The sequence below is a fragment of the Tripterygium wilfordii genome, chromosome 18, assembly GCF_013401445.1.
Source record: "Tripterygium wilfordii isolate XIE 37 chromosome 18, ASM1340144v1, whole genome shotgun sequence".
Classification (NCBI taxonomy): domain Eukaryota; kingdom Viridiplantae; phylum Streptophyta; class Magnoliopsida; order Celastrales; family Celastraceae; genus Tripterygium; species Tripterygium wilfordii.
In genome coordinates, this window is record NC_052249.1 from 551,212 (window position 1) to 573,811 (window position 22,600).

Sequence of the window (22,600 nt, forward strand, 5' to 3'; positions counted from 1 at the left end):
ATATGGATATATAATGCAAGCATGAAACAGCTAGCGGTCATGATTTCAAGAGAGGCCCTTCATGCATGCATGCCCAACTGTTAAAAATCATGTATTGCTTCAAATTTGTGTGCATGAGTTTGACGGCTTTAATTTAAACCCATAACGAGTATTCAAAAAATAAACTTATATGATGTCATTCCAAATTACCAAAAACAAATCAAACGTTGCGAAAAGAGTTATGGATAACTAGACCAAACACGGCTGCATTCTTAAGGATCATATTTATTATTGCCTAAATTCGTATATATAAAACTATCCTCAAAGAGCAAACAAATGCAACTATCAGCGGCGTGATATTTTGTAATTAGCGGGATTATATAGACATTCATTGATCTCTAGTGCATGTCTTCACACAATGATTGATAATCATTCGATGGGGTCGGGCATTATGGTCATGTGTGTTCACCACCGAAGTAGCCAAAATCCAGCTCCTCACAATTAAGTACAACTACTACTACAACGTACAACAATAACTTATAATAACTACGAAAAGCTCAAGAGGATATCATGCATGTTTATGTGTGTGTACACGTTGGTGTTTATCCATTCATCAAATCCAACATCCCACAACACAACCCATGTTAGTTTCTATTGCTAGCTTGCTGAGTTGTCATTGTTTGTCCACATGGCATATCAATTATCAAGTCATGTTGTGCTTTTGTTCACGTCTTAAACTAGGGTTAAAGGACCAACGAGAAATGACTCGGTTAATCATTGATTGTGTTAGGCATATGTGTGTCCAAGATTTGATTATAATGACTAATAAGAAACATATTTTTTTACGATATTTATTTTTCAAAAAAAATCTAGGGTTGAAGGGGCTGCAATAATTAGAGATGTTAGAAATTAGTTACTTTGTCGCTCAATTTAATAATTTAATTTGTTAGGTTGGACATTTCACATTTTATAGATGAACACCATATATACCTCAAGATTTATTAAGTATACCCCAAAATCTCATCAAAATGCTCAATCTTTAAACACTCCACTCTCCCTACTGTTTTCAACCCCAAATCTCCTTCTTCCATTAAACCTAAACTAAAAAATCATTGAAGTTTGGAGCAAACCAGGGGAAGCCGCACTTTGCAGACATCAATCGGGTTCCCAACGACTGGGGGCCCATGTTTACCCCTGATTGCCGCCATGGGCTACGCCTACCCATTCCTTGAGGAGATCAGGCTCAAGCTAATGGTGGTCACCGATGAAGCCCTTAAACTCATTGCCAAGTCCTTTAAGAATTTCGAAGTTCTTGTCCTTTCCTCTTGTGAAGGATTCTCTACTGATGGTCTCGCTGCCATTGCTGCCAATTGCCATTTCTCACGGCGAGACGGTCTCATTCATTTCTCACAATATTTCTGTCCATTAATGTACATAACAAATAGCCAAAAGAAGATAAATCCATACTGGAACTGTCTGCATTTAAAGATGATGAAACAAAACAAAAGTTGATAAAGAAAGTTCATCCTACATTTGGTAGGAATCTGGCAGTACCTGGTACTTGTATAGGCATAAATATTCAACAACCATATCATCATTTGTTAGAGCATGAGATTGTTACCAACAAAGGGTGCAATCCTCTTCACAATCTTGTTCCTATACTCAAAATGTCTGAACAAAATTACAGTGGTGATGGACACATTTCTTCAAATCTCCTGTGCTTTCAGCTCCAAAACCAAAAGCCAGCTACTCTAGGTTTCTCTAAATCATGTGTAGATATGGGTGAACCACAAAGCAATAGCTCAATTGGTTATATCTTTGGATTTAGGGTGGATGCTAAGCTCGAGAGTTCGAACAATCTAGGACTATTTCCCTAGGATTTTCCTGATCTCGTGGGCCTTCAACCCACTTCCGGGGAAGGGTTAGGAGCCCCATTTCAACCCGCATGGGATTCAGCCCAGTCTTACCTGTGAGACTGTTTTGATGACCCGAGATCTACGCCCACTCAATTGTCTGAAGGGTATGTTGGGCCGGATGGTTCCTCTGTTACCAAAAAAAAAAAAGTTGTAGATGTGGGTGTTATCCATTCATCTAACATGACATTTAGCCCAAGGAGACAATAGCATCTATTATGTTAAAACCTAGAGGTCCAACAAACTAACAATAACATCAAAAGATATCTTCAAGGCTAGCACAAACATAAATGCAAATAGAAAAGCACACTCCAGAGATAAAAAAAAACTAAGTAGAGATGCAAAATTCCTGATAAATTAGAGGATTGCCTGTGATAGAAATTGTTACCATCAATGTGGTATGTGCACAAAAGAGATTAAAGGAGAGGAGAATTATCCAGTGATGGGCCAATAATATACAGGTTTATAAACTTTCAGTTTTCACACTCCCCATGCACGACGACATAAGGGAGAATCCATGTATATTCTGAGATGCTGACTTGTGCCCCTCATCAAGCTCTGGGCTAATGGTATGTGAGGTTGCTTTTTTAACTTCTCATCCCTCACTTAGACCACAAAAGGCTGAAGAAGCATATCCTTCTTGTGGACAGCTGCTGGTTGTAAGTCTTATAAATGTATAAACTCAGACGACTTGGAAAAACTATCAGCAGGCTAAAAACCAATCTCTCTGGAAGAAGGTCTTTTAAGATTAGGCAATTTATCTTTCAACACACCTAGAACCAATACCTTTGCCTATGGGACATAACAAATCATTTTCCCTGGGTGCCGTGGGAAACAAAAAACTGGAAATCAGGAAGCTTAACCTGCAAACCTTGGAGCCAATTATCAGCAGCTTGCAATAGTGAATTTGCTTGCTGCCGCTCATCGGCTTCATTGGAAGACAAAACTGAACCTTTCAACTTGTAGGAAGCAAGGCCAAATACTGGTAATGAAACTTTTGAAAATGCACGGTCGTGAAAAGCTTTCCTCCCACTCGAATTGTGAAATTGCATATGATTTTTACCTGTAACAATCACGAGCAGTACCAAAACCATTACTCATAAGTCATAATGCAAGTGATTTGGACTAAGTAGGGGAGTGGAGCATGGGCAGGGGAGAGAGATGTACTTCTTGAGTGTGTCGATAAGGAATGGAAGGATAAGAAGGAAGCATCTAGATTTTGTAATGTTGGACCCATGGGTATTCTGTATATTGGGTACCTGAACCAGATGCTCGACTATTCAGTAACATTAACTATGATCAGAAGAATAAAACACACTTACCATTTTTTTGACATCAAAAACCTCGGAACATATCTTACCAAGCCACACAGATCCAACTTTCAGGCAATAAATCACTACTACTGTAAATTCTGATCTCTGGGAATTTAGACGCAATAGTTGAAACCTGATGTAGGGTGGTTGTGGCAACAATCGCATGCAAGCAAAGATTGCCACAGGCACCAAAGTTAGGACAAGTTGAAAAGGAGAAAACTAATTCCCAAGAAGCTCAACAAGCTAATGCGCATGAATATAGACTTGCCTTGTCATATAAAGGTTTCCGATGAAAAGGCTGTTCTTCTTCCAAATATTGAAATGCAAGTAGCCCAGGTGAACTGGGGAGCTCAGTTTCATCACTAGAAGAACTTATTGTTTGTCTCTCTCTCAATGCAAGTCCATTAATTCTTTCAGAGTTCCAGTTCATAATGTTGTGTTGAGCCCGTGCCTCACAGTCACTGCTGCCAACACTACTTGTCTCTCTGGAGGACTCCGCATCACTTTCTTCACTAGGTTTCCTGAAAATTAAATATGAATTAACCATGAAATATTCAAAGATATGTAGGAATACATATGTCAATACATATAAGCTTCAACAAACAAATACATTAAATCCACATGAGGCTACTCAAATATGAAGGATAATGCATTGTATAAACGAGATATTTTTAAGAGATATTAAGGTGCATATGGTTAAAATACAAACAGGTCTATCTTTTGGGCATCTTTTTTCATTTATGCCCACATGTGACGAATTCAATACAAAGCTTGTAGTCCACTGTCCGCTTGATCAAAAGAATACGAAGTGGAACATATCCCGGGATCACCAGAGGCCACCTCATTGAAAAACTGACAAGCAAACTCTTAACATTAAGCCTGAGCCTTTAGATCTATCTTGACGCAAAATGTTGAAGAATACTACTAGTACTACCTTGAGATGACAGACAGAAAATCTCCTCCACCAAAACCAAAAAGAATACTAACAGAACGTTAACCCAAATTAAAACTGCTCAAATCAGACATGCCACGTAAGTAGGACCAGCCAAAAGGAAATGAGAGAGAGAGAGAGAGGCCGCCATTGAGAAGAAAAGTTTTGAAAGAAGAGTCATCAAAGAAGGAGATGCAGTAGATTAGAAACTCAACTAGAGACCAAATAAAATAGAAAAGACTAGATCAAGCTCACCTCGTTCCCTGTGAGTCTACATATAATTGCATCCCTGACAAGAATGGAACATAGTACTGCATAACAGAATCACTCCCATTTAGTAGAAGTGGTACTCCTACTCCGTACGCACTCCACTCTTTGAAAGATTCCCATAGATCACCAAGACAAAAGAATGGCTGCACATCAGCTTCATGAGTTCTCCTCCTCCGTGATCTTGCCTGTTAACTCAAAAACAAAAGAGCAAATACAGCACCATCACATACCCCACACTCAACTTCATCATGGCAAAACCATAAAATGAAAGATCTTCGGGTATTTAAGTTTCTCTATATCTTTCACATCAGGAAATAAAAGGAACCATTCTCTTGAGTCTTGATCAAGACAAACTGAATACTCTGCCTTATTTTGAATTATTTGTCCAGAAGAGACGCAAAGAGCAGAAAAATTGTCACAAAATCTCATCCTCTTGACTTGCATTACGTCGAACGGAATATGAAGTTGCATAAAATGAATAACTGACCTCCTTGTCTTTTAAAGAACCATATGATTTTTTTTTCTAAAACGATAACCTCAAAATCTTGCACATTCTCTACTCTTTACATCTCTTTTGGGATTAAAAAAAGAAGATGCGACACCAGTTCTCCTAAATCATCTTAAACCGGATAGATAGTAAATTCTCATTTTAAATTATCCCAATCTACCTTTTAAATTGATTTAACTGAACTTTCATCCATCATAACCAGAAACAACATAAACAATATCAGTTTGGTATCTCATAATAACTTCTGCTTCAATCAAACCTATATACCAGCTCATGTTCACAGAAAAAATCCAATTGAACCAAAAATGCTGCTTCATTATTGCAGAAAAAGGGGAAAAAAAAAGGCTCGAAAAGAATCAGACTTTTTGTTCAATCTTATAAGCACCTCAAGATAACAGACAAAGCCATAAATTTCTAAAGTTTTTCCTCAAATCATAGAAATATGTTAGAGCACGACGCTACACACGCATACCTCCGGATACTGAGCTGGGACTAAAGGAGTAACCGATTCCATGAGCCGATCCAAATTGGTCAAATTAGCAGTTCTAGGAGGAGAGGCCGAGCGAACTGAGTTGGGGCGCGATAATGTAGACTCATTCGAGTCGGTCCTCGCCTCCGCCTCGGGCAAGTCAACTTGGTTCTCCTTCAGCACCGGCCTCTCAAGCTGCTTCTGCTGCTGCAGCAAGAGCTGCTGGTGTCGCCGAACCGGCGGAGGGTTGTAGAATCGGTCACCGGAGCGATTCCGAGTGACGGCGAACCCACCCGGGTTGGACATTCCGGTACCAAAAAGTTTTCGGATCAAAGCCGCTCAACAGACTCCGTCTTACTTTTTCTTCTTCTTTTCTTGACCGGATGGTTTCGAAATTTGACCAAGAATGGGTTTTTGAGGGGTTAAGTGAAAAACCGAGGACTGCGACTATGATTGTGATTTTCTTTTCAACTTTAGATTTACAGCAGAAGAGAAAGAGTCTCGACTGAGAAGAAGAAGAAGAACGGAGATGATGAAACGACCTGTTCGTCTGTGCTTGCATGTGTGAAAGCGAAAGGAAAAAAAAAGTGCGACTTCCTACATGAACCGCTAAACACTTCGGGCCCGAAACAACTGTGCGTGTTTGTGACACCAAAGTAGCCTAAATTGGTTTCCTTACTTGAATTGACGCTTCACTCCTTTCGCAAAAACCAAGGTGCCATCGGATCGCTATATTACTCATGCATGGTCACAAAAATATTGTTTCAATGAAAATTAAATTTAGAAGCTCCCGAGTCTATACAATTCGACTCATAAAAATTCACCAATTAAGATATCACCCAAGTGATTGTGCAATTGAATTGTAAGACCGAAACTCAAAATAATGTCGAACATGCTAAGCGTGAAAGTTGAACTTACGATCTTCTACATTTACAAAGAATTATCATAGTCAACTTCATCACCGCAACCAAAGCTTCTTTGTTACGAATGTCTTGTTTCTCAATTCTCAGTATATATGATTTCAAGACACAGTCAATAAGCTTAGTAGCTCAAACACTAACCTTAAACGCTATAATTGTTAGGTTGTTAAAAAAACACTAGAAATCGAATTAACCGCCAAAAACTGATTGATTCGTTGGTTATTCCTTAAAAAAATTTACTTAAAACCGATCAAAATAACCGTCGATAATCGACCGACTAGTAAGTTATTTTCATGTCTTAAAAAACGAAAAAAATCGATGACCATTTACACCCCTTATAATTATGCAACAATTAGGACGGCCAACATTATCTTAATTGGTTAAATATTTTTTAGCGTCACAATCAAACACGCATACCCCAAAGAAGGAAAAGTACAAAACTGAGGGACGGACTGGACTGGCATCCAGATCCAACAAATTAGCTTTGCAAGCAAACACGCCATGCCCAAAGAAGGGAAAGCCCAAAACTTCGCTGAGCTGGACCTGGCCCATCCAGATAAGACCAATAAACACCCACCTTGTTTGACATGCACGAGTCAACTCGCCTAGAAAGTAGAAACGATCCTCAGGTGGTTTTACGTAGAACTCTTGCTTTCTAGAGATCACGACCGCTCATTTGATTATTGTTTACTGTGATGGCTGATTGGGTCGTTGATATAGTGATGATGACGATGACATACGACTGCCTCACGTTTCAGTATCTGAATCGTCATAGAAATGAATATCCCAATCCAATTCCATGGCGGCCTCGATCCCATCGAATCGCACCTGCAATCCAACCAGGCCTCGCCATTCAGGGAAATTGAAACCCTAACTCGAGCTTGTTTGTGATTCGACTCACTCGCTTACGCAGCTCTATCTCCTCTTGGCCATGCGACTCTGGTTCTCAGTGATCAGCCTCTCGAGAGAGTACTCATTGCTTGTATTTTTTCGCGCTACAAATCCTGCTTGCTCTTTGATTTCTTGTACTGATTGTAGAGATGTCCAGCGATTCTCATGTCCCTAATCCGAGGGTTCTTCTTTGCAATGCCAATGCCGGCGTCGGTGCCTTCCAAGCGTATGGAATTCTGATGGAAAGGAATCATGAGGTCCATTTGGGGGTGGGTTTGGACCCCAAAACGCACCGTTTTGAGTCAACTCTTACTCACCGCATTTAGGATCTAACCCTCTTCACAGGAGTCCAACTTTGAGTTGGGCCCTCGTATAACATTATGACCTTAGGAGTCCAACTTTGGGTTCGGCCGATTTATGTGATCCAGGGTATCGGCCCGGAAACGAAAAGAAAGAGGAGAAGTTCTCGAGTCGGGACCATTAACAAGTTGGTTAATCACTTAATCCTATCTCATTAACGTCCTTTCCTTCCCTGATTATTAATTTGAGAGTAGATGCTCTTATCCCATCACAGAAAATTGATTAACACCTGGCTTTAATTAGAACATGCCCCACAAAGAAAAGAAGAAGAACGTTTTTTTAAGGACTAATACAACGGAGTTCATTGGGAAAATGTCTCCTCTTTACATCACAACAATGCCAGTGATATATAGGTACCATAAAATAAGGATAATAAAGCAGAAAAGCACTCATAATTTGACAACGCATTATCATATGAGAAAAGGATCCTATGAATTGCATCTTAAACAAGTCTCCAACAAAACCAGGTGAGAAACATCCGTGCACGCGAAGCTGACATCCTGAATTAATTAGCCCATATTGAATGTTCGCGAAGCAAATTTATATGGTATTGTTTTGGATTATCAAAAAAAGAGTCTCCTGTAAATCAAATTGGCCCTGGTAAACAATCTTTTAAAACCAGAATTTCTTTCAAGTTGGACAACTGTTTTGACAGGTGCGGCTTCTCTGAGAGTCCATAACATCTGGTAATATTTTATGTTTATTCTTCTCTGATAGTTTTCTGTGCCCTTCTGTTGTTAAAATATCAATGTCTACAACACTACAATGATAACGCATGCAATTGAGAAGCAAAACAAAAGCTCTACTTTTTTTTTTTAAACCCAAAACGATAATGTATAAATTTATCTTTTGGATTTTCAATGACCATCACGTCCGCACGAATAGAAATTTCCTAACCCAACGTGTGACCACAAGAGTATTACTCAAAGCCTAAACGGTTTAGCTCTAGAGAGATTCATTAACCAGACTATCGCTCAAGGTGTTAACAAAAACAACCCTAGCATCCTTCATCACACTTTGGATTCTGGGGGGTTCAAAAGTTTCACAGCACTCACAGTTTCAATCCAATGCCACCCCAAAAATTTCAGGGCCAAAACACTTTCATGATTCATGGGGATGGTGCTTGTTGCCCCCACCCACAATATATAAAAGAAAAAAGAGCCACCCACTAGGTCTTTGCCTACTCATTTGGTAGTATCTTATGCTCTTCTTTTTGCTATTCCTTCCCTTTTTTTTTCCTTTCCTTTTGGGCTCATTAAGGTTATAAACAAAGCTTCCCAAGGAAAAAAGGATTCTTGCTTTGCAAACTTAAGAGAGTACCAACTCGTCAGTTTGGTCTCTAAACAAACTTCCATTTCTTGTAAAAAAAGACTCTAATCTAATGTATTTTACATGAAATGTGCTCCTGGGTTTGAGGTGGCTAGTGCTCCCTTTCCAGATGGGGACACCTCATTTTTTATTTTCCTGGAGAAATGGAGAGCTTTTGACATTCTGGCCATGGTGGAATAATAATTGCAATGATGAGTGCCATTACTTTACCTTTGTAAATGGCATTGTTTTGTGTTGTCATTTCTTTAATGATATATGTATGTGCATATAATCTTTAAGCGAAAGTTATTATCATTATTGTTTTTTTGACTTTTACCATTATTGTTGTTATGGATGATATCAAGGGTAAAACTTTTAGGTGGGCTGTTAGAAAATAACCCGAATAATCAAATTCATTGATAACTAAATTAATCGGTCGGTTATTTTCAAAAAAAAATTATATATTTCTTTAATAGAACCAATCGATAATCGAAATAATCGTTGATAACTGTCCATCAATTCTGTTAAATTCATGTCATTCGTTAAAGGATGTGTACCCATTATATTATGATGTGCTCGGATATTGATGATATTGATGCTAAAGAGAAAGAGAATTCACTCATTTGATTATAAATACGATGTTCTGTAAAGTTATCCTTAAGCATACACTTTGTAATTACAGTTAATTGAGGATTAAGTACTACCTTTTTATGCTCATTAATATCATTCCCTTTGTACCATTAAAATATATAATTAATTTCAGGGTGCACATATCTGCAATATTACTCTCTTTTCATTTTCATAATATCAAAATTATCACTCCAATGAGGTGCTGACATGTGTTGTCACCGGCTAACTAAATGAGAAAGTGAATGGGCTGGGAAACAGCTCGGTCCACCGAGATGTCACCATGGTAGGACTCCTCTGTATGGCCCTGACAAGCACAACCTTGGGAACCCTACGTGACCAAAATACCTTGAGTATTGAGAAGGGGTCATTACCAAACATGAAGGGAATCAAGAGAGGATTTGCCCCTGGATATCTCGCCCTTGTTCCAGATTCAGATAAAAAGGGACCTCCACCCAATTAAACATCCCTCACAATTTCACTTTTTACTATTAGTTAATGAGAGAGCTCCTAGTATCGAGCAATTTCCAAGCAGTGTTTTCTACATAACTAACTTGAACATCAAAGCGTCATCCTTGAAACATACCTCCAGGACCCCATAGTTCACACCTTCTCCTGCGCAGGTAAAGAACAATACCTCATTGTCTTTAGTTCGACTACTTAATATGTCAACAAAACAGAATAATCGAGGAGTCGATCCGATTTTACACGTCATAAATTTCTTTCTCTCCACGTGTGGCAACGGCATTTCATTGCAATCCCAATTAATTGAGATTAATATGAGGTTTACATTTTGATAGATACTCATGGGGGAATTGAAATCTGTAGAAATATAAGGTTTAATGAGTTTGTTCTATTTTTAGCGAGCATGCTGTGTCTCCCCATGAGTGGAACAGTGAGGACCCCATTTTAGTATTGATTCAGACTTGAGTTTCAAGCTATGGTCACATGGAGGAACCATTTTTCACTTACCAAATAAATTTGATTTGAGGCTACCTTTCTCTAAATGATTTCTGCCTTCCTGGATTCACTTTCCAGACTCCATGCGAATATGTTGGACCTATACATGTGTGAGGTGTTGCACAACATGACAAAATAGTACATATATATCCTCGCTCATTTATCGTTGCACTTGGGTTTCAATATAATGCGTTGTGCGCAGATGAACTAATATCAATCAAACTAATAAAAAAATTTGAATTTCAAGAAACTTTCATAGTCGCATTTAGAAGAATAATTAGGGTTGATCTTGTTTATTGAATTTGACGCTTATCTTAAACCCCAAAGGATTGGTTGAGTTGCTTCCTAATATTTCATGTAAAACTATGGCCTACGGGTGATAGGTTTAAAATCTCTCGTTAACACTTTAGAGCTACCCCATTGGTAAAATGCTGACAAAGCACCCTTAACCCGTGTAGGGAAACTTCTTAAGATACTGTGCACGGGTTGAGATTTACTCCACCGGGATGGACACAAAGTGTCCTACCTTGGAGAGGTTGCCAAAAATATGGAGGAAGCTTATCTTAGTATTGGGATTCCACGCGCTGCAGCTGCGTATAGAATTCGAGTGAGCTGATTGAGCGGGTATTGCGGGAGGATTTAAAATACGTGACGCGTGGAGATCTATGGCAGTTAGAATAGACTGATCACCACGTGGCATCTGATGCTTGGTTTTCGTTTAAATTTATGGCCACAATGTGGTTGATATGATAGGGCTCAGCAAAAAGCCTTTTTTTAGGAAAATCGAAATCTGCCGACCGCCCGTGAAGCGGGTCCCAATATAGCCGCGCCAAGTGGGCCTCACTTCCCCACCGAAGCTGCTAGGTCTGGAACCGAACGAAGGATTTGAATTTGTCGAACGTTGAACAACCCTTCCATTTTAATTAGTCAACTTTGCCCTTTTGGCTGCTAGGTCTGCTACCTCTACTATAAGTACGAAAGAAGTGGAATTGAAAGAGGAAGATAAACTCGCTGAATCATGAACGACGACTGAACATGGATCTTGGATCAAACAAGCGAGACTCGGACCCGTCCTAGAGCATCCTTTCGCAGTTGATCGGCTCATCAAGTTCCCATTGAAATATGATCCACACAAGGAGAAGCACTTGTCATTGGTTGGTTATTAGGGGCATAGCGAAAACGTCAGGGTCAAAATATGGTTTTCAAATTAAGTTTTGAATTCGTACATGCTGTCAAAGGGAGTGGCGATGTCATATGCAAAAAGGAAGAGACTCATAGAATGGCAGAGACAAATAGAATCATGGATTCATACATCTCGATCTTGAATTGGGTACTAAGAAAACTTATGCATGATTCGGAAGCGCATGAATGCATGCATGTGTTAGTGATTAGTTAGTATTAAGCTTGAGAGAGTGATTTTTATCGATGAGGATAGCGAGGCGTTTTCTTTGATTGAGCATATACTAGCTCATTGAGATGATGAGTCCATGTCAAATCTTCCAATCACTATGAGTAAGCTTTATGATTCAATACAAGTTGGCAAACCATGAGGAGAAATGTTAAAAGAACAAGCCCAAACACGTCAACAAATATTATTGTTTGCTCCGAGTCACGCACGTACAGGCCTGCACGGATTTGTTCTCATGATCGTCTCCATAGTACTTAGGTCTAGAGAATGTGTTTTTTGTGTGAGAAGTGCTTGGTTGCTTATATGTCACTTGGCTGGATTATGTCAATCCGATGTGGGATTATAAGTTTTGACACACCCCGCACTTGTGGACTTGGTTATCGAAGCCCAACAAATGGACACGGCCGTCGAGATTATATATGTCCAAATGGACCGAATCATAGTGATCAATAGTACCTAGCCACTAATATATTGGCATTGAGTTTCCATTTTCTATGGTAGGCAATATTATTGCTTTTTTTTTTCCTTAAATAAATGATTAATTATTTTAGTTTTATATGCTCAAACTTACATATAGGGATATTTCTTTAAGGAATGATCTTTGATTTTGACAAACTAACATCCAAGTTGGGGTTGCAATTGATGTGGAAGTAAAATATGAACACACATTAACCAATCCAACCCCACCACAAACCTATATTCTTTAAAATACTTGGATAGTTGGATTGGTAAGTTTCTCTTTACTTGGATTACAAGGCCAAGGCAAAGGCAGACCACCATATGTGTCCAAATAATATATTAGGAGTAATTTGTCTAAGTCCTTCACAATGAAAAAAAAAACCCTCTTGAGGTTGGTAACTGTTTTCAACAACCATAGTCCACCATTATTTGAAAGGAACACTCTGCCTGCCAAAAGCTGGACCAATCTCAAGTAACCAAGGTCATTATACTTTCTTTTAATAATCGAGAACGATATCATATAAATTTATCCTTTAGACATTCGATAAGAGTCTAAACTCAGGCTTGCGTGCATTGTTTACACACATTACATGTATATGTATAATACAATAAAAGACCGCTTTTCGGACTTTCTCTTTTACATTCTTAAGGATGACTTTTATAAACATTCTTTCTTGGCTTTGAAACTTCACCTCATCAAGCAAAGGTAGGTTTGTTTATTTATTAACCTTATCAGGCCACTTACTATTTTACTCCCACATTGTACTCCAAACCATGCCAACAAACATTCACGACCGATGAATTGTCTTCTGTCTTGTCTGAATATTAAAGCTATCATGATTTTCTTCAAATAATTGTACACAAAATTTTGATATTTTTACTTCTTTAATTGTTTAATTTGTGTAAAATTGTCTCTTTGTAGGCGCCTCAAACTTACAGAGTGTGTTTGGTTAGGATTTTCAAAACAGTTTTCTGTTTTCAAAAATTGTTTTAGCTTTGAAAATTCGTTTGGGTGGGAGTTTTCAGAAATTATTTTGTAAAACTGAAAACTGTTTTTGGTTTTCAAAAACCAAAAAACCAAAACTGTTATTTGAAGTTTTGTAAAATTCTTTCCTGTTTTCTCTTTCATCTTTCCTCTTTCTCCGTGCAGAATCCTCTACCAAATGAATTTTGTTTTCATCATCATTTCTTAAAATTGTTTTCAAAATCTAATCTTAAAATTAGTTTTTAAAAGCAAAAAACCAAAATCATTTCCAAACACACCCTGTGCCTCCTGCTTAGTTTAAAATTGTGATATTACAGAATACAAAAAGGACCAAAAAAAACATTTAATTTGAATATAGAAGGAATTAATACACAGAAAGTGGACAAAAACCACCCACTCCCATTGAAATTTGAAAATTTGAAAGGTTTGAATATGTTGAACTCCGATGGAGGGATTCTTAATATGCTTTTTTTTTTCTTTTTTGAAGCTAGTGTTAATTCAAGGACCCACACAAGTTGTTTTTGGCACACTGTATATAGGCATGCATACACATTAAATATTGAGTGGTTCTCGTATATATGCTATGTAATATGTTGATGTGGTGTATTAAATACCAATATCATTGAGACATTTCATGGGTTATGATACCACTCATTATTTAACATCGGCTTTTTACGAAATATCACAATACTATTGATCTTAGTACATCACGCAAACATATGACATGACGTATCAAAACCACTGAATATTTTCTAGTTTGCTTGGAAGATTATAGTCATGTCATGACCATGCCTCCTTTTTCTATTTGTTTGTATATGGTTTATAACTCTATTTCTCATCACGACCAAATTAGATGTTAACCAAACACTTTAATGAAGGTGCAACATAGACCGCTCACAAGGCTTTCACATCAAATAATTGAAATAACAATAAACTTCTTCTTCACTAAAGAGAAAAATGGAAGTGTTTGTATTTCAATAAAAAACAGTGTACAAATATATAGCATAAACATAATAAGCTACAAATAACCAACGAGTGGCAACCCTTGTTAGTTACTCTATGGCAAGCCCTAATGTTCCACTTATGTTAACTTATTATAAATGCATAACGTTTTAGCCCTCCATCTAGGTTGAGTTGGTGGGACAATTTAATTAGCTTTTGGGAGAGTAGATGGATCCAAATATTCAAAATTTTCTTTTAAACACCAAGGATTCATACAATCATTTGGGTGATAATTTAATTGTGAATCACTTTGGGGATAAATTGTACGTACTCGAAATGTCATGAGTTCGATTCTCACTGAGAATAATACTCTTATGGCTATGCGCTGAGCTATGACCTAATTAATTTATCCCATCATCAGGTGGAAAATTTCTGTGTAAACGGGCCTGACGTCCCAAGTTTTAAGCCCATATCAAGTGGAAGCACTCTTTTTTTTTTCACTCCTTTTTATGTATATATACCATGCAATGAACTAGCTAAGATTTGAGACCAATAAAAGGAGAAGTTCTATTATTTTCATTTTCCTGCAAGAGCTAAACAATTAAGGTTATCCTAATTAATCACAAGTACCTATTCTCAAGTACAGAAATAGAGGGCCCACGTACACGACTAATGGGTTTCACTCGCCATTCGAAGAGCCTGCAAGACACGCTCCTATGACTTTATCCCAGCAAGGTAGCAACTACAAATTTGAGGTTGAAAAAAAATCAATTACAGATGGGACAACAACATGTTTACAAGATATTTACATGTTCATACTCTAATCTGGATTGAAATTTAGATGTATTTAATTGATCAAAACTAGATTGATTTAAATTCAGATAGGTAAATCGGACAATAACTTAATTCGGATTAAGATCTACACAAGTAAATTGGATAAGATTTATGTATTTGAACCCGAATATGGTTTTAAACCGAATAAAAGTTTTGTGTTTTGATCCAATTTTTGAACATATAACATATAACTTATGTTCTATTTAATATGGCTCGAATATATTCGATCATTCGGATACAACAAAATTTTGTCATCCCTAATCACGCCTTCGCACGCGCTGGAAAGCACCGGGTGTACTGTCGTTGCAAGACGTGGTCGATTTTGGGACAAAAATGGAAATTCGCTACAGTTCGTGTGTTTGAGGCCGGGAGGTTCGGGCAGAATGAGGTTCGGGAGAGTAGCTTCGGGAAAAGAGAAACAGAGGAGTGAGAGTATATTAAAGCTTGACAGAGAGAGCAAGATTCAGAGAGAGCTCTGTATACTTTGTAGAGAAAGAGAAAGAAAGAGAAAAAGAGAAAGCAAAAGAGAGAGAGGGCCATGGAGAATGTGATTGTGTATTAAGCATCCAAAGATATCTCAACAACATTCACCGAAGAAACATCATATCCCCTTCGCTTTCTCTCCAACGACTTTATTCCTCTCCTCTCTCTATCTGCTCCGATCGAGTTGTTCCTTGTCTCTGAAGATCGTGTGATTAGAGCTGAGATTGAGGATTTTTGGAGTTGATGGTGGAATTGTGAGTGGTTGTTGGTGTTGTTTTTGAGATGGCGGCGGCTGAGGGGGCGGTGATGTTCTCGGTGGCGTCAGTGGTGGAGGATGTGCTGCAGCAGCACGGGACAAGACTCAGAGATCTTGATTTGGAGTCTAGAAAATCTGAGGAAGCCGGTACTTATTGTTCTTCTTCCTTCTCCCTTCTTGTATTGTGTTTCACAGTTTTGTGTTTTGTTCTTCATTGTGTGATCAGTTTTATAGATGTGCCTGAAGTTTGGGTCCTTTTTGAAGCAAGAAAGACGTAATTGGTGTGTTTTCTAGATGCTAGATTTGATTGATGTGGGAGTACAGAAAATTTAGTGAGTTGCAATTTGGTATCACGTTTTCTAATTCAGCTCTCAGGGAGCACTTCAATCTTTCCCCCTTACTTTCCCTTCTTCTGTTTGGAGAGAAATTCTGTGACAAGTTAGCTGCATAACTATAGCTAATATTGGCATTCTGCATATCAGAGAATTTTCTAATTCTGATGATTCTTAAAATTTTATGGAATCTGTTGTGAGATCTATTAGTCCCGCTGTCCCGTCTTATGTTATATCGGTAGCGCTTGCGTTGATGGTAATTGGATTTCAAATAAGTGAAAATATATCTAATTCAGTATATTGCTAGTCCTAGTGTCCCATCGTATGATATATCAATAGCGCTTTCAGTGATGGTCAAAGGATGTCAAATAATTGAAAATGTAGCTAATGTCAGAATGTTGCTAAGTCTGGCTGAAATTTGATTTTCAGCTTCAAGAAGGTACGAAGCCGCAGGGTGGTTGAGAAAGTTGGTTGGAGTTGTTGCCGCAAAAGATTTTCCAGCTGAGCCTTCTGAGGAGGAGTTTAGGCTTGGATTAAGAAGTGGCATCATCCTCTGCAATGCCCTGAACAAGGTTCAAGCTGGAGCTGTGCCAAAGGTTAACCCCGGCAATTCATGACTGTGTTCCATAGTCATTTGATTTCATTTTATGGAAGGCATTGCGTTGTTTGTTTCAGGTGGTGGAAAGCCCATGTGATGCCACTCTCATCCCTGATGGAGCAGCCTTGTCTGCATTCCAATATTTTGAAAACGTGAGGAACTTCCTTGTGGCCGTGCAGGAGATGGGGCTTCCTACTTTTGAAGCATCTGATCTCGAGCAAGTATGTATTGTAGTTAAAATGATAGAATGGACTATCGTGCATATGCATGGTAGAATGAATGACCTATGCATGTATATCTATCTTTTCAGATTCGCTAGAATTTTCTTCTTCTTTTTTTGTATTGAAAGGGCATGTATTGTTCCAAAGTAAAATCTGGTTCAAATGTGGACCTTTTGGAGTCTAAATTATTCAAATTTTCAGGGAGGAAAAGCTGCGAGGGTTGTGAATAGCATTCTGGCACTTAAATCTTACAATGAATGGAAGCAGTCAGGTGGAAATGGAGTATGGAAATTTGGTGGAAATGTAAAACCCGTCACATCGGGAAAAGCTTTCATAAGAAAAAATACAGAGCCATTTATGAATTCCTTGTCGAGAAATTCATCAATGAATGAGAAATCCCTAAATGTTCTCTCCTCAGACCTTGAATCCAATAAAATGGTAGGTAAGCTTGGCTATTTTTGCTTGATGCATTTGCTTCCTCTGGCATCTTGGAGTATAAAATGGACTGACATGTTTTTTAAATTTTATTTCAAGCCTAATTCCGGTTCCATGAGCATGCTTGTTCGTGCTGTTCTATTAGATAAGAAGCCTGACGAAGTTCCAACGGTAAGGGTTCATGCAATTTACATTAGCTAGTAGGCATTTGGTTCCTAATTTGTGCATATCAATATATATTGTCTTTGAACATGGTAGGTTCTTGTAAAGTAAATCTCTACATCACAAGTCACCTTTTAAGATATGTATATACTGTATACTATCACTACAGTTTTGCTGACGAGGATTTAGAATAGGTCTTGTAACTAAGTGCTTCAAAGACTCCCAATTTTTCTGCTCTTCAGTGCTATGATTTTAGGACTGCTAAAACCACTAAAATAGTACTGCATGCCCACAACTTATCACAAGTTAATTGCTCTTTTGTAGTTGATGGAATCAGTGCTAAGTAAGGTTGCCGAGGAGTTGGAAAAGCGAATTGGAAGCCGATATGAACAGGTCTGTTAACCCCCATGTGTAGAAGTATATAAATACTCTGTTCTATCAATCTAACAGTCTTTCTCTGGAACTAATTGTATGTTTGTCCATCTTTGTTGTGGTTTAAAGACAAAGACAACCGGAAAAGATACGGCTGTTTCGTATGGTAACAAATCTCAATTGAAATTTCCTGGTGATAAGAAGGTAATCTCCTGATATTTGACTTCTGAAGAGGTTTACGAAGATGATAACACATATTTAATGAATAAATGACATTCACTTCTTCACCGTTAAAGCTTATATTTGTGATTGGATTGCCACTCTTTGTCACATATTTCTATGGTTTCTACAATTCTAGGGTGAAGACAAAATGTTCCAAGTGATCAAGAAGGAAGAATGTTTTCAGAAGAATCATATTATTGGCGAGAAATCAGAAACTTGTTCTTTGAAACAACAAATGATCCTTGATAAACAACATACTGATATTCAGGTAGGAATGACTCAGATTCATCCTCTTTTCCATTTGCTTAATCAATTGAAGTATTTGCGCAATGTGCTACCTTCTGTAGGAGCTGAAGCATACCCTTTACAATACAAAAGGTGTAATGCAGTTTATGCAAATGAAGGTTCAGGAGGAGTTTAACGTTCTGGGTAGGGATTTAAAATACGAGTCATTTCTTCTGTTTTGGTTTTCATTGTGCCCTTGTATTTTACACTTCGTTTTTTCACATAGGAATGCACATTCACAGTCTTGCACATGCTGCATCTGGTTATAATAGAGTTCTCGAGGAAAACCGGAAGTTATACAATCAGGTGCAGGACCTCAAGGGTAAGTCTATTGTCGTGCTTGCCGATGTAGTGAATCTATGTCAATAATAATTACCTCTTTATTCTCTTTAACCAGGAAGTATTCGGGTCTATTGTCGAGTAAGGCCAATTTTATCAGGACAATCATACTCAATGAGCTCTGTAGACCACATAGAAGAAGGAACTATCACCATTGTTGCCCAATCAAAGAATGGGAAAGGACGCAAGTCCTTCACCTTCAACAAAGTCTTTGAGCCCTCTGCAAGCCAAGGTTAGCCATGTTCTATTTAGTTTCACTTAAATTACATAGTAATTGATTGCAGTTTTGAACTTCTCACAATGGTATGTTGTACTACATTGCAGCGGAGGTCTTCTCTGATATGCAGCCAGTGATTCGCTCAGTTCTTGATGGATACAATGTCTGCATTTTTGCATATGGTCAAACTGGATCTGGAAAAACTTATACTATGGTAAAATATTTATTAACGTACAAAATAAATCGCTCTTGCCTATGCTTATCGTTTGCAATAAGTGCATTCTTTCATTTGCAGAGTGGTCCCAAAGATCTTACAGAGAAAAATAAAGGAGTAAACTATAGGGCATTGAGTGATTTGTTTCTACTAGCAGAACAAAGGAAGGACACATTCCACTATGATGTCGCTGTACAGATGATTGAAATCTACAATGAGCAAGTTAGGGATCTCCTGGTTGTTGATGGAAGTAACAAACGATATCCTTTCAGTTTTGCTTTGGGCTTGTACTAGGTTATGAAATTATAGCATTATGCTTTCAGTTTTGATAGAAGTAACCCTTTTGTTAAAAATAGTTCTGATGAACTAGAAATTTAAAGTAACTTTCATTCTTATATTCTATATGAACGAGAACAAAAGTAGATAAGTCTTTGAAATAGCACATTTCTAGATCATTTTAATATTAGTATGGAATGACTAATATCAATACCTTTGCAATATGTTTGTATGGTTATCTTTAACTTGTTGACACATTAGAAATCCGGAATAGTTCTCAGACAGGTCTCAATGTACCAGATGCAAACCTTGTTCCTGTTTCATCTACATCTGACGTTATAGATTTGATGAACCTTGGGCAAAGGAATCGTGCAGTGGGTGCAACAGCTCTGAATGACCGAAGTAGTCGCTCTCATAGGTATCGTTTTGTGGATTTTTGTTTTTTTTTTTTTAATGTTTTCTCCATACATGGTTCTTAAGCAATGCATTTTTGAGAAGGCTCATTTCTTTTATCAAATTGCAGTTGCTTGACTGTCCATGTTCAAGGAAGAGACTTGACATCTGGAACCGTTCTTCGTGGCTGTATGCACCTCGTTGATCTGGCTGGAAGCGAGAGGGTTGACAAATCCGAGGTGACAGGAGATAGACTGAAAGAGGCACAGCATATTAACAAATCTCTCTCAGCTTTAGGTGACGTGATTGCTTCCCTTGCGCAAAAGAATCCACATGTCCCTTATAGAAATAGCAAACTTACACAACTGCTTCAAGACTCACTTGGTAAGTTAGAATTGGAATAATTTTCAAACTATGAACTGATATCCCTTTTTCTCCTTTCTTTTGTGCTATCTGAAAAATTTAACTGTAATTCTGGGATTGTATTTCTCCTTTCAGGAGGGCAGGCCAAGACACTAATGTTCGTTCATATAAGCCCTGAGCTTGATTCTATTGGAGAAACAATAAGTACACTCAAATTTGCTGAGCGGGTTTCTACTGTTGAACTCGGTGCTGCTCGGGTGAACAAAGACAATACAGATGTTAAAGAGCTCAAAGAGCAGGTTCTTATGCTCTCTTTGATTCTTTTATACTTTTCTATGCTTTCTTATAACTGAAACTATACAAGTTCATATTTCAATATTAAATTCTGGAAATTCTTTTTTAGATCACCATCCTTAAAGCAGCATTGGCAAGGAAAGAGGGAGAATCAGATCATAATCAACATTCTGTATCTGGCAGTTCTGAAAAACACAAACTAAAAACTGGTGATTCATCACCCATGGTCTGCCGGCAACCCATGGGTGATGTGGGCAACATAGAGGTAAGTCATGCATTCTGCTGTGAAAATGAAACTATCTTGTTTCTAGTGCATACAGTTGAACTCATGTATTAATATTGAATAGCTTACGGTCATTGAGAATCATAATTTTTTTCCCTTTTCCTCCAAACGATTTACATTGTTATAGACGACGCAAAATAAGGTGTAATTTATTTTGTCAAAGTTTGAATTGATAGCAAGATTCTGTTATAGGTAATTCATAGTTAGAAAAAAATGGCAGACTGTTTCTCTTGGGTGCACTCTGAATACTGTTTGTCATAGCAGTACAAACTTGGATTTAGTCCAATTTCTTAAAAACAGTCTCTTTGTATGGAGTTTTTGTGCTGTCTTATTTGAGTTTGAAAGAGTGGGTTGAAAAATATATATTCCCGCATCATGGTAAACATGTTGAGGAGCTAATTCCGACTGAAATATTTTTGACGTGCTTTTGCTTTTTAGGCCTCTCAGAGACAAAAGAAGCAAAGTTTTGATCTTGATGAATTACTTGCCAATTCACCTCCCTGGCCACCAGTTACCAGTGCTGGACAAACTTACGAAGATGAGAAAGAGATTGGCTCTGGTGAGTGGGTAGACAAAGTCATGGTGAACAAGCTAGATGAAGTAAGAACTCAAAACCCTCTAGGAAGTTGGGGAGCAGACAATGGGCATTTACCTGATGCCTTTTACCAGAAATATCTCACAGATTCTTCGAGACTCTACTCGGAACAGTCATTTATGTTCATGGGAAACAATCAGTTCAGCACCATTTCTACTGATGACATGGATGATCTTGATGCTGCCACTAGTGATTCATCAGAGCCTGACTTGCTTTGGCAATTCAATCAATCCAAACTCTCTAGTCTAACCAATGGAGTTCAGCCAAAGGCCAAGAAACTGACCTCATCAAAAGCAACCAGGAGCTCAGAATTAAGGTATTTCAAACTTGATTTCTTGGCCTATAACATATGAATAAAGTTCCTTTCAATGCATTGTCTGAAAGTTATTGATCTATAATTTATGCAGCAGGAATTTAAACACCTCCGTAGGCCCTTCACCATCACGGAAACTAGCAAATGGAGTTGGTGGCCCTCTAAACCGGAATGGGAGGCAGCTGACTCAGGCTGATGGAAAGCGGAGAACCGGCATGAGAAAGTAAGACGAATGTTTATGCCACGTTGAGACATGGATGGTCTTTGATTTTTAATTTTTTTTTTGATATTATTTGTGTATTCTTTCAGTGAGAGAGCTTCCCCCTCATTTCTTTCCACTGTTGTAATTTTCATAGTATAGTTATACATAGCAATAATTCCCGTTGCTTGATGTTTGGGTGGGACTGTTAGTCCTGTCTGCTTGGTTTCTAGGGGGAGCACTAACAGTCTTCTATGATATAACATTCTATTAAATTTGATTACAGAAAACTTCAATTCCTTTTCTATATATTACTTGATTTTCAGACCAAATAAACTGCTCCCTGCATAATGAGTTGCAGAGCACTCTTCATATGGTCATTAGGTCTTTTTTGCAGCTATTTTATTGACCTTGCCAGATGAAGGAAATTTGGTTTGTTTTAAGTTCTATTTGTTATATCCGAATAAGGATAAACTTTAGGATTTCTGAATCACATATAAAGTGAGAATGATGCTGATTCTCTTGATTAGGCCACTATAGTTGTATACACAGATTGCGAATACTCTTGTGAGGCAAGTGTATCGAGAAGTCAAAGGATTGAAAAGCGTTCTTTTAAGAACAAAATTGTGTGGTCCCTAAGTCCAGAGTGGACAATACCTCTTCGAGTATTC

The 22,600-nt window shown here is 38.0% G+C and overlaps 2 protein-coding genes across 3 annotated transcripts; one reads left to right on the forward strand and one right to left on the reverse strand.

The window, feature by feature from the left end:
- Positions 1-2,211: 2,211 nt before the first annotated feature.
- LOC119984573 lies at positions 2,212-6,019 on the reverse strand. The gene is made up of 6 exons (XM_038828580.1): positions 5,387-6,019; positions 4,392-4,591; positions 3,474-3,726; positions 3,253-3,338; positions 3,060-3,151; positions 2,212-2,955 (listed from the first exon to the last, which is right to left on the reverse strand). The coding sequence occupies exons 1-6, from the start codon at positions 5,687-5,689 to the stop codon at positions 2,702-2,704; spliced, it is 1,188 nt and encodes a 395-aa protein (XP_038684508.1). The 5' UTR covers positions 5,690-6,019; the 3' UTR covers positions 2,212-2,701.
- Positions 6,020-15,548: 9,529 nt separating this feature from the next.
- On the forward strand, positions 15,549-22,236 carry LOC119984010 (kinesin-like protein KIN-14I). Of its 2 annotated transcripts, none has more exons than XM_038827754.1 (19): positions 15,549-15,963; positions 16,578-16,744; positions 16,824-16,967; positions 17,169-17,405; positions 17,502-17,573; positions 17,889-17,957; positions 18,066-18,140; positions 18,295-18,426; positions 18,506-18,587; positions 18,670-18,765; positions 18,841-19,014; positions 19,107-19,213; positions 19,295-19,473; positions 19,746-19,907; positions 20,013-20,266; positions 20,381-20,544; positions 20,649-20,804; positions 21,261-21,733; positions 21,825-22,236. In XM_038827754.1, the coding sequence occupies exons 1-19, from the start codon at positions 15,843-15,845 to the stop codon at positions 21,955-21,957; spliced, it is 2,997 nt and encodes a 998-aa protein (XP_038683682.1). In that variant the 5' UTR covers positions 15,549-15,842; the 3' UTR covers positions 21,958-22,236. The 2 variants fall into 2 exon arrangements, with proteins under 2 accessions (XP_038683682.1, XP_038683683.1); XM_038827755.1 differs by having other exon boundaries at positions 21,828-22,236.
- Positions 22,237-22,600: the final 364 nt, after the last annotated feature.

Bases quoted from the DNA above. Each gene is read 5' to 3' on its own strand.
- LOC119984010 (XM_038827754.1), top strand. From the start codon at position 15,843: ATGGCGGCGGCTGAGGGGGCGGTGATGTTCTCGGTGGCGTCAGTGGTG. The intron at 18,141-18,294 runs GTAATCTCCTGA...CTACAATTCTAG, and splicing joins AATTTCCTGGTGATAAGAAG to GGTGAAGACAAAATGTTCCA. The intron at 19,015-19,106 runs GTTAGCCATGTT...ACTACATTGCAG, and splicing joins TGAGCCCTCTGCAAGCCAAG to CGGAGGTCTTCTCTGATATG.
- LOC119984573 (XM_038828580.1), bottom strand. From the start codon at position 5,689: ATGTCCAACCCGGGTGGGTTCGCCGTCACTCGGAATCGCTCCGGTGAC. The intron at 4,592-5,386 runs GTATGCGTGTGT...TTGAGTTAACAG, and splicing joins TCCCAGCTCAGTATCCGGAG to GCAAGATCACGGAGGAGGAG. The intron at 3,152-3,252 runs GTAAGATATGTT...CATCTGGTTCAG, and splicing joins AGTTGGATCTGTGTGGCTTG to GTACCCAATATACAGAATAC.